The sequence below is a fragment of the Apteryx rowi genome, unplaced genomic scaffold (assembly GCF_003343035.1).
Source record: "Apteryx rowi isolate R43461 unplaced genomic scaffold, aptRow1 scaffold_334, whole genome shotgun sequence".
Taxonomy (NCBI): domain Eukaryota; kingdom Metazoa; phylum Chordata; class Aves; order Apterygiformes; family Apterygidae; genus Apteryx; species Apteryx rowi.
The window spans coordinates 706,410-719,689 of NW_020449797.1; the positions used below are offsets into that span (position 1 = coordinate 706,410).

Here is a 13,280-nt window from a genome sequence, read left to right on the forward strand (position 1 = left end):
TATCTGAGCTGTGCTGGGCAGGCCTGGCAGGGCCATTGCACGCTGAACGATGCGCTGGGCCGTGGAGGTTGGAATAGAAGAGGCAGGATTTTGTCAAGAATGCTCAAATTTATCTGTAGAGGTGTGTATCCATCAATCAACCTGTACTTTACTGTAAATGCATTTTATCATATCTGCTTGTCATGATGTACTGTCACTAGGTAATCATGTTATCACAGTCTTCCATAAACTGCAGACTGGCTCTGGGATATGCCCACAGGTCCCATTGTGTACCCATGTGAAAGTGTTTTTAACAAGCTAGGAACATTTTTTTAAGTCAAAAGAATGATTCCAAAAACTTCACATGTGCAAGAAGTGCTTTTATTTTTGACTCGTTAAGTAAAGGCCTTCAAACTCTGTAAAAAACAGACCAGCAAATAGCAATCTACTTTTTTGCAAGAAGGAAAACCAACTTGTAATCATGGCTCAAAGACCCCACAGTTAATGATCTTACATTCTTCAACAGGCCTTTCGTTATATGTGGACACGGCTTCCAGTTTCTGAAGAGTCTCCGTGCCCTCAATCAGTTGCCTACAGTAGGGGAAAAGCATGGCAAGAAGGATATAATCAGGATTTATGGCACCTCGCTGCCTACTGTTTCCTGGCGGGGGGATGCCAGTGTGACTCTCCCAGGCCTTCCCCAGGTTTTCGGTCCTACTCTGGCTTTTTCCTCCCGTCTCACTCCCCCCCGGCATAGCTCATGCCTGCATGGCCGAGGAGCCGGGAGATAGCACGCCATGCTACGTTACATCTTCTCTGCAAAGGCTGAGTTAAATGTGCGTGATTTAACAACAACAGTATAGGAGAGCTAGAGAATTCAGGCCGAATACTGGAAGGTCGAGAAATGCTTTGGTAATTGCTCTGCGAAGGCAATGATGCCATCTGCCTTCGCTGCCTCCACTGTGGCACCTAGCCCAGGAGCTGCTGCTGAAGCCTGTTTCCAATGCTGGGCTACAACAAAACCATGTAGTGCTTTTCCTACCGACAGGCTGTAGCTGCTTTGCTCTTTAAAAGAATCGTTCCTCACAAGGGAATCACAAAAGCCATCATTAGATAGTCACTAGTTAGCATTTCAGGAGATATGAAAGTACTATGGCTTTATGTAGCTACGTTTATTTAAAGAAATAAGCCTTGTACCAGCTCCTCCAACTACAAATGGCCGTGACTTTGGAAGAGACAGAAGCCCAGCTGAGCGGAGGGCGAGGACGTCAGCAGGACAGAGCCGCGGCCGAGCTGGGAAATGCCTCGCTGTCCTCGCAGGAGGCTCTTTGCTCCTCCAGGACTGAACTCCCTAAGACTAAGCTTTGTTTGGGCCTGTTGTAAGCTCAGTGCTCACGTTTCCTATGCCTTTCAGATTACAGAGGGTCAGTGGTAAGGCGGATGCTTGAGGCAAATGCCACTTGTTATGAACACATCCAGACAGAATTTGCTTTTGGGTTGTTCTCTGTAGGTTAGATAATTATGCTTTTCACTTCCTTTAAAAATGCTGTCTTTCTCCATACCATGGTTACATGGAAACTCCACTGCAAATTTCTTTCTATGTGGTAACACATGCATATTCTTATTCCCTTATATCAAGCAAACTGCTCAGACCAAAATCTTCCCTAGTACATTCCTAAAAGTCTAAAAACTTGAACAGGGCCAGTCCTACACATTAACCTACTGAGAACAAACTGTTGTTTGTAGCACATATTGGCTAAAATAATCTTTTTCAGCTCCTCAAGGCAAATCAGAGGCTGGAGGCGTTTGCTCAATACTCCCCTGTCCGTCACGGCACACCTTTGTTTGAGAGGCAGAAATGCGTAGGCTTGGCCCTGGGAGCTGCCGCAGCTTTGCCAGAGGATTTCCAGCTCGAGCAGGTCAGGCCAAGGCAGAGAGAGGGAGGGAAGGGCATCACTAGGTACTTTAAATCCATCTTATCCATGGCCAGAGATGGCCGTGTTGCAGCTGTCCTAAGGGTTTCATGGACCTCCTGGGCGGCAATGTCCCAGGGCAATGTCCTAAGCATTGAAGCAACGGCAAGTTTGTGCATACGTACCCAAAAGCCACGTGTTCTTTGTCCAGGTAGGGAGCTGGCTGGAGGGTGATGTAGAACTGCGAGCCGTTGCTGTGGCGGCCCTTGTTGGCCATGCCCAGGATTCCTCTTTTGTTGTGACGGATGGAGAAGTTTTCATCTAGGAAAAGAGTTTGGTCATAAGAAAAGGCAATTGTGTTGCTTCCTTTGCTTGTAGTCACTATTACAGCTTCCTTTTCTTTTGTTTCCTTCTTGCACTGTCTCACTTCCCATCTCCTTTTCCTCCATCGGTCTTCCATCAACCTGTCCCACACGAGTGAAGTCACTCTTGGGTTTGAATCAATGTCCTTCCCAGAAAGTGCTTCCCGCTACTATGTAGTTCTCAAGCCAAGAAACAAATGGATGAAAACTATTCATGAAAAAATGCTCTAGATATTTCTGAATACTGGAACAACAGCAGTGGTCCCTCCAGCCCCATGTCCTCCTGCAATGTCTCTCCCCGGAGGAGCTCAGGGCATTTAGCAGGACAGTTCCCTGAGGCTACCTAGGATTATTCCCACTTTACGGTTGATCCCCCTGTGTTTGTCTCTGGGGGATGACGGCCAGGAGTCCATGGCTGGACTCCTGGCTATGAGAGGGTGAGTGGGGGACCCAAATATGAGGGGGCCGATCAGGGCCAGGGACACTTCCCTGCACTGCCGGTCCCCAACACGGTGCTTGTCACACCGAGCTGTCCAGACTCCATAGAGCTCTCTGCAGGCTTGAAGGAAACTGGGGACATTTTTCAACTTTATTGTTCTCTGATTTTTTGGGGTTATTTTTGCCCTGTTTAAGTGCCCTTCACAGAAACTGATTCATAAGAATGGTAATTAAATTTTAACTGACAACTCCCCTGATGCTGACTTGTGGATTGCAAAATGGCTTCAACTGTCTAATTTTGGAGTAGGGTGCTTTGCACTGTGACGTGACACTCCAGGCCAAATGGTTCTCCATAATTACCTCAGTACTTTGAGCTCATTACAGTAAAATGTAGTTGCAACCCATTAATTTCAGCAAGAATTGTGGTGAATGGACACGTGCCAAATGTAGAGTTTCACAGAAAATTGCCACCTGCAGAGGCACCTGTCACTGTTTTCAGACATCGAAGATATTTGTCCTCTGCCCTCAATCTAAATAGTTTGGTGGGAAGCACTAGGAAAGCAATCTAAGTCTTAAATTAAAAATGCATAGCCAAGTGAACACCTTTCTAAAGGATTAAAAGCAACATGTAGCTTTTAATTAAAAAGGGGGAGGGGGAAGGATTGGCAGATTTTGACACATCCGCATTGGTAGCGTGTGCAGTATGGGCAATAAAATCCTTATAGGGACACTTTCAGGGTTGAGGGATTCCAAATTAAACCTATCCTAAAATTACATTACTTATGTGCTTTTGAAACACATCACCTGCCCACACTTCGGCTCTGACAGCAGTAAAAATCCCCCAACCCTTTCAGCATCCTTCCTTGGTGGCAGATGAGAAGCACAAGCTTCGCCTGGAGAAGAAGCTGGGAGTGAGAGCGACTCTCGAAATTTTAATGTCCGCGCTGCTACTAGCTTTCTGTGCGACTATAAAACAAATCACTTCAGCTCTCGGCCCCATCTTCACCCAGGTACGGGGTAGCTGTCGGAAGTGTCACTTAATTCATTGTATGTGGAAATGTCCTATAACGCTCTATCCATCAGCCTGTGGATCGATGCCGCAGCCCAAGGCCACGTGCAGACCCAGACTGATTTTATTTTATTTTTTATTAAGTGCAGACTGCTCCCGCCCAAAGGACGGGATGGGCCCAGGACTGCCCCGGGGGCAAGTCACTGGGAGAAAGTGCAAGAAGTGCAAGATGTGTAATAACACTCGTAGAGCAGCCGGAAAAGGGAATTCACCAAGTTTTTAATCTCGCTATTGTCGGCTGCATTGCATACAATTTAACAGACAGTCCTCATTTTTTTCCAATAATTCCTTATTTTCTCTGTGAGGTCTTTATGTCCTGAGAGCCCATATGTTGCTATTGCAGGAGTTTCGGTGTCAAGGAAGTGACTTTTGCTCCTTCCCACCCCGTTCAGCGTGCAGTCTTTATCACCCATGGGGGCACCACCGGGACTCAAAAAAAAAGTCCACAGACATTTGTCCTGTCTTCAGTAACTTTCCTGCCTGTCAGCACTGCACTTCAGCAGGGCTGGCTGGGGGCAAGGTCCCGGCCAAGAAGTCTTATCGACCTGGTTGCCGTTTGCTTTTGCTCGGTCCTGGGGCCCCAAGGTGAACGTGGCCTCTCCTCGCTCGCGTAGGCTCTTAAATGTCTTTGAAAATAAAGTTTTCAGCTACACTTGGCATTTCTGATCTCACCGTTGGCTGCTGCCCAGCCTGCTCAAACGTAACATCGTTTGTGACATTGGCAGGAAGAAAGCTTTTACATAAGAGAATATAAATCAGTTTCCAAAGTGCTTTACCTGTCATAAACCATCTTTATGGGCAGCATTTAATCTAAACAGAATATCCCAAATGTCTGTGTCAATCAGAGGAGTTGTTTTTCTTAAATATTGCATGTTATAACATTCTTTTTGCTTTACATTTTATTACCTTATATCGGTATGGGGGAGCATTTAATGTTAAAGTTACCTCATGTTTGTCATTTCTTAACTTTCACAGTTTTAAGGGCCTTCTCAATTTAGTGATATTTAGAAGTAACTCCACTTAGATCAGCAGAGTCCCGTAACCGATGGTGGTGACACCTGAGATGGGCCCAAGCCCTAAAGCTGCCTGAGTGCCAGCAAATCTAGAGTTAAAACCAAGTTATTTCCATTCCCTTAAACATATTTAAACAAGTGCTATCAGGTGCCTGGAGATCTATTGTTAATCACAGCACTTTGCATTCCTAAAGTCCTTCCACAACCATCAATATTCACAGTTTTACATTTGAGGTAAATAGGCGGCTGGCCACTAGCTGTAATTTAGACGGGGTAAATGGACACAGATTTGGGAAGCAGAGGGTTGGACACAGTGCATCAGAGGCAAGATTACAAGTCCAACAGTTTCCTCATTAAAGCAGTCTGCTAATGCTAATACATTACTGAAATGTGCATGCCTGAAATCAATGACTGAAAATCAAAGCATTTCCTTCAAGGAAATGAAAGAAAAGTCCCAGGTGGTCCTGAGAATAATGTCAGATGAATAAGCTGATTTTTGCTGAAATTTGAGATTTGCACAGTGAGATAATTCAGGACACATACCTTCAAAGTTGGGACCATAAATGGATTCTCCTCCATCTCCTTTTCCGGCCACTATGTCTGTAGAGTAGATGAAAGCAGCAATCAGTCAGAATTCAGGTTTCTCACGGGCTTAACCAACGCGCTCCGGGAGAAGGATGCCCGTCAGAAGAAAGATGTTTAGGACAAGGAAAGATGAAAATAAGGCTGTGATATTACAGTGAGTTAAGGCTACTAGCTTACCTGAGGAAGAAGGTTTGGTGAAAGAGAAGTTCCTGTTGAAGTAGATTTCTGATGGGTGAGACACTACAGAAAACTGATGCATGTTTTTTTTTGGGGGGGGGGGTTGTTTGTTTGTTTTTTTAAGAGGGTTTAAAGAAACCTGTCTTTGTTACTTAAAGATTGGGGTACACTGGTTAGGTTAAGGTTAATCCTCTACAGTAGCAAGCTTATAATTTCAGGTTGCTTTTACAGACTACATAGATATCTGCATGGTTATTCATGGAAAGTAGAAAGTGTATCTCCAAAGCTGGAACTGAAAATGGAATTTAAGCGCTCGCCTTTGGAGCAGGCAAGACAAAGAAGGGTAAGACATACGCGCAGATAAGGCAGATGATAGGCTGGGAGGAAGTAACGAAGGAAATCTCTTCCGGCACACCTAACCTGGCTTCCCTGGGGAGGTCAGACAAGTTACACGATTAGTCATTTCTCACGTCTTTCTCCTCAGTACACAGTACCCAGCTCTAGGCGTAGTCCTGATGTTCAAACAACTTGCCAAAACATTTGGAGTGTCTCTGACGCTTGGCTAAGTGCCTCCATAAACTGAACTCTCTATAAAACAAACAGTATGTTTTCCTGTGCATACTGTTAGTGTTTTAATGTCTTCAGTTAGTTTCCTAATTACTTACCAAAGAACTTTATGAAAAGTGGTTTCGTGTTTTCAATTAGTTTCCTAAATACTTACCAAAGATCTTTTGAAAAAGTCTTGGATAATTAAAAAAAACAAACTATCCACACTTTTCCTATGATTAGAAAGTGAGGTGGCTAAAAGAGAAAATGTTTTTCATTTTTTATATATATTAATTTAGACCTTGTCCTGCAGAGATTAGCTACATCATGGAGTTTGGTTGTGTTTTCTTGGGTGAAGACCGTTACTCATGCAGATCATCCCATCCCACTTCTGCACTAATTCAGATATACTTAGGACATTTTGAAATGCACCTCCTCCTTGGATCCACCCGTTTTTTACGACTCGGTGAAAAACGGAGTTTTTGTAAGTGAGCTGGAGACCACTGGAAGACGATGTTATGCCCCCTGTGCACAACACACGGAAATTCTCACACGTTTTGGGACACGCATCAGAAAAGAGCTGCAAAATAAGAGAGAGGAAAAATACGTGAAGTTCATAACTGACGTCAGCTGGCCAGATTTCCGTTCCCCCTTTGTTGGCAAATTAAACCACAGCATTTGGCCTATTCGTTCTTTGCTTTCGCTTTTCTCCCCTGTAACATACCTCCAATAAAAGTGTCCCGATGGGCTGTTCCTGAATGGCTATATCCAAGTACACAAACACATGCTGTTTTAAAGCAGAAAAACAAATTCAGTGAAATAAAGGCCCGCTTTCAGTTTAATATTCACTATTCTAACTCAATTCAGAGTCTAGCTGCCCTGAGTGATTGGCCCCAGAAAATGTGCATGGGATAGTCAATACGGAATGATACAGTTTCTACTATTTTGTTTAAATAAACATGTCTCGCCTCGTTCTGGACAGAAATAATTCTTACAGTGGGTTGAAAGTGAAATACTAGGCAGGGCCTACTTCTTCGACTTGCATTTCTTTACACTGCTATTGTAGCCAGGACAATGCAGATAGGGATAAGTAAAACAACAGGAATACAGATCACCCCACCAAAATGGGCCTTTTTTGCTCTTTGCTATCCATTTTCAAATCTGACTGGAATCAATACAGTATCTTCTGTGTTATTCGCTTTGCCTGACATTTTTCTCTGCTCGTACTACTTTTCAGTGTTTGCAGCATCACACCTCAACACACCACGGCATCTCAGGATTTCTTAGCTGGGGGAGCAAAGCGGTTTGGGAACTGGGCTTTGGTACCCAGGTGGTTTGCGACTGCGGAGGAGGCGCCACTGGCAATGGGCTTTTGTTGGACTATTCACCCTGAGCGAGCTTGGACGTATCAGGCACGAGGGCCGGTGCTCGGCTGAAACACCCCGGCTGGGTCGCCCATTTCTCAGAGACATTGAGATGCTGCGCAAGGATTTGTGTAATCGGTGCAAATCAGTGCAAAGGTTGATTTTTGCGGTGGGGCCCCTGTAGAAGAGGTGTCTGATCTGCTCACGAATCAATTCCTGAATATGACAACTGTATTAAAACTCACTGGTAATTTATCCTTTTAAAATTAGGTCCCATCCCAGCCTTTCCCACAAAATCCCTTCCTTTTCCCTTGGGAAAGAGCATGAATGACCCCTTGCTTGAAAGAGGACTTTCTCACTCTTCTCATTCCTCCCCTGCTGTTCTCCATTTTCCCACTGGTTTCTGAAAAAAAAAATAGCATATTCTTTCGTATTTCTTGGGAAACTTGATCCTTTTCCCATAGGCGGCCAGGAAAATTGAACTTTCGTACCCTGTCCCAGCACTTTGTGGCTTCCGAGAGGAGCAACGTTTCCCCCAGCTCACGTCACCCTTTTCTGCACATCACAGGGGGAAAGAAACTAGAAATCACAACCACTGTGCTCACTCCTTTTCCTTCTTGCTGGATTTGCTCTTTTTTTCTCACCTGATACCATACAGCCCGTTAAAAACCTTACCCGTTTCTTGCACAGGAACAGTGTTACCTGCCTGGCTATTTTTCATGTATTTGGTGCAGAAGTCCTCTGTAATAGCTTGGTAAAGCGCCGGGGAGGTAAAATCGCGGTGGTCCCACTTGTGGTAGGCCCAGCGGAGCAGCTGCTGCTCGTCGCCCAGCAGCCGGCTGCCCACGAAGCACATCACTGGGGCCCGGTATGCCCACGTTTCCCCTCGCAGCTCCTGCGGGCAGCGGGGGAAAAAGTGAAACCTCCAGGAGTCACCTGCTCATTTAGTGTAGAAGCTATTCGTAGTCCTGCCCAAGGTGATGGAGCACCTTTTAAGTCGCTTAACATGTTTTCAGGGCTCTGTCTGTCCTTGGGGATTTGGGTGAAGTTCTTTTTTCCCCCTCTTCAGCTGCTGTGCAGATACCATTGGCGTCGCCGGGGCTGGGGGAAATGGGCTACAGCACCTTGTGCCGCTCGTGCCTGGGGCTTAGCCAATGTGGCAGCGAAACGCGGCTACAGAAATGCCCCTTCTGCCCCCGTCGCAGCCTCAGCAGCGCGAGGAGCTTCGGATGAGGAAGGTGGCGGCAGCGCGGCCTGACAGGTCTGACTGGGATGGTGATTTTTGGGGCACACATCAAAAACTGCAACACAAGGAACTCACGAGCCAACTTCCGCTCTTGATTATAGAAATGTAGCTTTCTAATAATTTGAACAGTAAAAGTGCCCGGAGACCCGCATCCCATCTCAAGGGTCTCTGAGGACATGAAAACGAACCGCGATGGAAAAGAGCACCTCCGAAATGTGCTGGTGGCGTTGAGCTGCAAAGGGCTGCAGCCTGGGGGGGGGCGAGACGGGTGTCCGAAACAGCCTCAGTAAATGAGAGCGTTACCTTCTTTTTCTCCTGTAAATATTCATGCCAGGCAAATTCAAACAGAGGACGTACTACGGGGTCTGCAAACTTGCTGGGAAACTTCAGCTTCAGAGCCTAGATTTTCAAGGAGAGAGAAAAAAAAAACTTGCTTACAAGCAGTTCAATCCCCCCCCAACCCATCCTATCACTGCTTGTATCTCCCTAATTAGCTGCAGTCCAAGCCACGTTTTAATCCAGGTATTGCATTTCACTCCTCGTGCCTTTGGCATAATTCCCGGCACTTGCAGAAGTACACACAAGCGGGTCTAAATACTTAGTGTTAAATGTAATTAATGTCTTTTTTTTTTTTTTTGGTATTTAATATGAATGTCTGCTTTACAGACAGTATTGAATAATACCGGCACCACCACCACCACCACCACCACCATCCCCAATACGAGACAGATGTAAAGAGCAAAACGCCCAGAGACGTCTCTGCGCTTCACCGGCTGCGTTTGAGGTCGCGGGGGTCGCCGGCGGCCGCCGCCCGGGCAGAGGGGCCGGGGCCGGGAACAAGACCGGGCTCAGCCGAGGTCGCGGAGCAAAAGCCCTCGGGCGCCGCTGCTGGTGCAGCCGGGGGCCGCGGCCGCGGGGGCTCCTCGCCCCCCGCCGGGCTGCGCCCCGACCCCCGCCGCTGCCTCGCCGCTCCGGTGAGGGGCGCCCAGCCCCGACCCTCGGCGTTTGCCCCGCCGCGGCCGCGCTACCTCCGCCGTGCCCTTGGCCGCGTGGAAAGCCGGGGCGCGGAGCAGCCCCACCACCTCCAGCCGCCGCGGCGCCCGGGGGGCCATGGCCCGCCGCCCCCGCCGCCCCCAGCGCTGCGGCGGCGGCTCCGGCTCCGGCTGCAGCTCGGGCTGCGGCTGCGGCTCCGGCTCGGGCTGCGGCTCGGGCTGCGGCGGCGGCTCGGGCTGCGGCGCGTCCCCGCGGCCGCCGCTCCATGGTAACGCGGGGCGCCGCGCTCGGGCAGGGCACCGAGCCGTCCGCGAAATACCCTGCGTTTGGGTTTTTTTGTTTTTTTTTTCTTTTTTTTCCTTCTCACCGCAAGCGCCCCCGGCGGGATCCCCGGTCGATCCCCGGCGACACGGACGCCGTCGCTTAAGGAAATTAAGTGAGACCTGTGTTTGGCCGGGCGAAGCGGGGCAACTTCTTTGCCGAGTCGCGCCGCAGCATGCACCCCCCCCCCCGCCCCCCGGTAAATGCTTTAGCACTTCCCGAGCCCCTCATGTCGGTATTTTTCAGCCGTACGGAAAGTAAAGAAATTCTGTTAGTTCCGTTTTCCTCCCAAGCAAAGAGAAGCAGGTTACACAAAAAGCCTGTGAGGGAGCAGGGAGCTGAGCCCAGGTCTTTCAGGATCTTCTCACTAATGGCCTAAGTCCGGAATCGCTTAAAAGAAATAGTCCAAGGATGAAGATCCTGTTTTTAACAATGGCTGATAGCGTACACCAAGCAAAAAGCCTAGGAATAAGCTGGCATAATACCGACACTTTCCCGTTACTCTCCCAGCCTCTGGTGACCTGCTGCTCAGCGATTTTCTGGTATCTTTGTGTTTAATTCCCCTTGGTGGATCTTGTCCCTGTGAATGTATCTGCTTTTTGAACAAATGTAAAAATCTGGCAGCCACAAAATCCTGTGGCAATGAGAGCCACAGCTTAACCACACACTCTGTAAAGAAGTGTCTCCTTTTACATGGAAATGCCTAGCTATTAACGTATTCAACATGCCCCGCTGTTGCGTGGTGAGACATCATCCCCTTTGACAGAGTGGGAACAGCAGTACTGACAAAGCGATTATGGCATGGTCGCAGCTATAGCAACACGGCTTTCTACCTCTACAGCAAATTTTCTCACGTTCCACTAAAATGTCACTCACAAAAGCAGTTTTGTGAGACAACTATAGATTCAGCAAGGGTCTCTGCCTGTGTCAGCAGGCGATCACTTCTCCTTCAGTCCCTGAGCAGTGTGAGTTGTAGAAGACATTTGTGTTAGAAATGACAAAATTTAATTTTATGTAATGTCAAAACAAACAATTGAGTAGTTTCAAAGCAAGCTAATTGAGCATTTAATCAAAGGTATACAAATTTGCATAGCTTTTCGTGACATCATGGAACGAATCTTGATGTCCCCAGGAAAAATACATCTTTAACATGTCAAAATTCTGTTGCAGATAAGACACTTGCAATTTTCCTGCATGTGTGCAGAACAGACCAATGTTAAACTACTTACATTCATGTCTTGTCTTAATAACCACATGCACTTTTTGGGGAATAGTATATCTAAATGACTTTATAAAATGCTAAATTTGTACATAACCACACAGTCAAATCCAAAAAAGCCTATGGCTTCTCAGCCATAGATATTTATGAACTGCCTGTGCCTGTAGAAAATTGCAACTGATAAAGAAATCACGAATTGCAGAAGGGCCCCCCACACCGCCCTGAAGCTTCTCTGGTCTATGTACGGCTTAGCTGCCTGTCACAGCTCGCTCGGGTTCTGCTTTCATGGCTGTTTGGTCAGAATCTGCAGCAGTCTTTGCCCTTGCTGCTCTTGGCACACGCGGGCAAGATCTGAGGGGCTCCGTCCTCACAGTACCCGAAATTAAACAGGTTATTGCATTCAGAAGGTTTAACTAACACAGCGACTCACTTGCCTAAAAGACCTTAGTGCAAGATTTTAGTTTTTTTCATTTTATGATTTCATCCTGCTGAAAGAATACAAAAAGATCGAGGGAGATGGAACACRTTGGACAGTTTGACAGCGCCGGTATTTGGAAGGCAGTTTTAGGTCTCTCTCTTCACTTCTCGCTGGTATAGCTGTTTGCTTTTTTACACTATACCTAACCGAATAGAGACTATGTGAACAGTTTGGGCCCAAGAAGTAATGCTGATGAAGAGGGGGAAGCGATGGCCAGCTGCTGAGGGCGGCAGCCTCAGTCATTAAAATGTACAGTGACAACTGTTGCTCTTAGCAGATCCCCACCAAAGATGTTGTTAGATCAATTTAGTTAATCTGATGCAAATTTTCATACATTAAAGGTGTGCTTGTTTTCTAGCGATGACACAATTTATCTTTCAAAGCTGTATCTCTGTGTTTGCTAAATTACGTCATGCAATAAAAGCAGGCAACATAGTAAAAAGGGCTTCAGAAAGCTTTCTGCCAGGTGGGCACTTCTTTTGGTTTGGAAGTTAAACTTGTGCCTGCAAACTGTGGCCCAGTGCCACAGATGAAGTTATTGACTGCCTTTTTCTTTCATTTTTCCTTTTTTTTTTTTTTTAAACTTGTATTTAGATGTGACAAATACGACCTTAGTGTGAAGCCCTGACTTGAAGCTTGGGGAAAGCATCCTGAAGTCATTTTTGCTGTGCTCTCTATTTTCATTGCATGACATAGTTTAGTACAGAGATAAAGCTATGGAAAACAAACCATGTCTTTAGTAGAAAAAAATTGCCCTTTTAACATATTAAAATCCTCTTATGGACAAGGCAGTGTTAATTTAGACACACACATATCGGATGGCTGAGAACAAGTCTAGGCTTGACTTGAGCTAACCACGAGAAGCCACCGTGTTTAACTACAGCTGCTTTTTCTCTACCGTGGTTAAACATTCAAAGAGAAAGCTGTCTCCTTCCTCCTCCGTAGAGCAAGTGTGACTGCTGCGCAGTGACCGTGGCCTCTGCATGCTGTGACAGCCACAACCTGATTTTAGTAGCAAGACCATACGGCCTCTGCTATAGCCAAAAATTTCTCTAGCAGCCTTACGTAAATTCAAATTGAGAAGCAACATACCCAGAGTGGAATATGAAAATAAGTAACACTGCAGAAAATACTCTTTTAGGTACCTATTTTTCCTCTATGCCCACATATTTTTAGCTTGAAACAGATTAATACAACTGAAGTTTATTAGGCCTTTTAAAATGCCTCATTCCTCCCTTTTGCATTGTAAAGCATAAATATTAAAACCATAGCAATCAACTGCATATTTTTTTTCAAAAATACACTGATGTGTATAGTTCCCAGTTGTGCTTAGATTTACACACAAGTTCTGTTCCCAAAATTTGATTCTGTACATGCATATGTCTGGCTCCTGTTATTCCATTTTCTAAAAAAACCCCAAACATATATATATACATATTTAGCTGTTCTTATTGTTTACAGAAAATTTCTATTATTAATTACAGATAATTTTCATTTCTATGGAAATTCTTACTGCCATGGGGGGCAAGAAAGGGAATTAATGACAAACATGCTGCTTTTTCTCCTCCTCCTTTTAA

General features: G+C 46.1%; 1 protein-coding gene across 1 annotated transcript in view; it reads right to left on the reverse strand.

Annotated features, from left to right (window-relative positions):
* Nucleotides 1-346: 346 nt before the first annotated feature.
* Nucleotides 347-13,280, reverse strand: part of PPIL6 (peptidylprolyl isomerase like 6) — a 14,750-nt gene continuing 1,816 nt past the window's right edge. The window contains exons 2-8 of the mRNA XM_026072045.1: nucleotides 8,996-9,091; nucleotides 8,153-8,341; nucleotides 6,807-6,869; nucleotides 6,515-6,662; nucleotides 5,318-5,374; nucleotides 2,078-2,213; nucleotides 347-570 (exon numbers count right to left, since the gene is read on the reverse strand). Of these exons, the coding sequence (XP_025927830.1) occupies nucleotides 459-570; nucleotides 2,078-2,213; nucleotides 5,318-5,374; nucleotides 6,515-6,662; nucleotides 6,807-6,869; nucleotides 8,153-8,341; nucleotides 8,996-9,091 (801 nt within the window). The 3' untranslated portion in view covers nucleotides 347-458. The remainder of the gene's footprint in view (nucleotides 571-2,077; nucleotides 2,214-5,317; nucleotides 5,375-6,514; nucleotides 6,663-6,806; nucleotides 6,870-8,152; nucleotides 8,342-8,995; nucleotides 9,092-13,280) is intronic.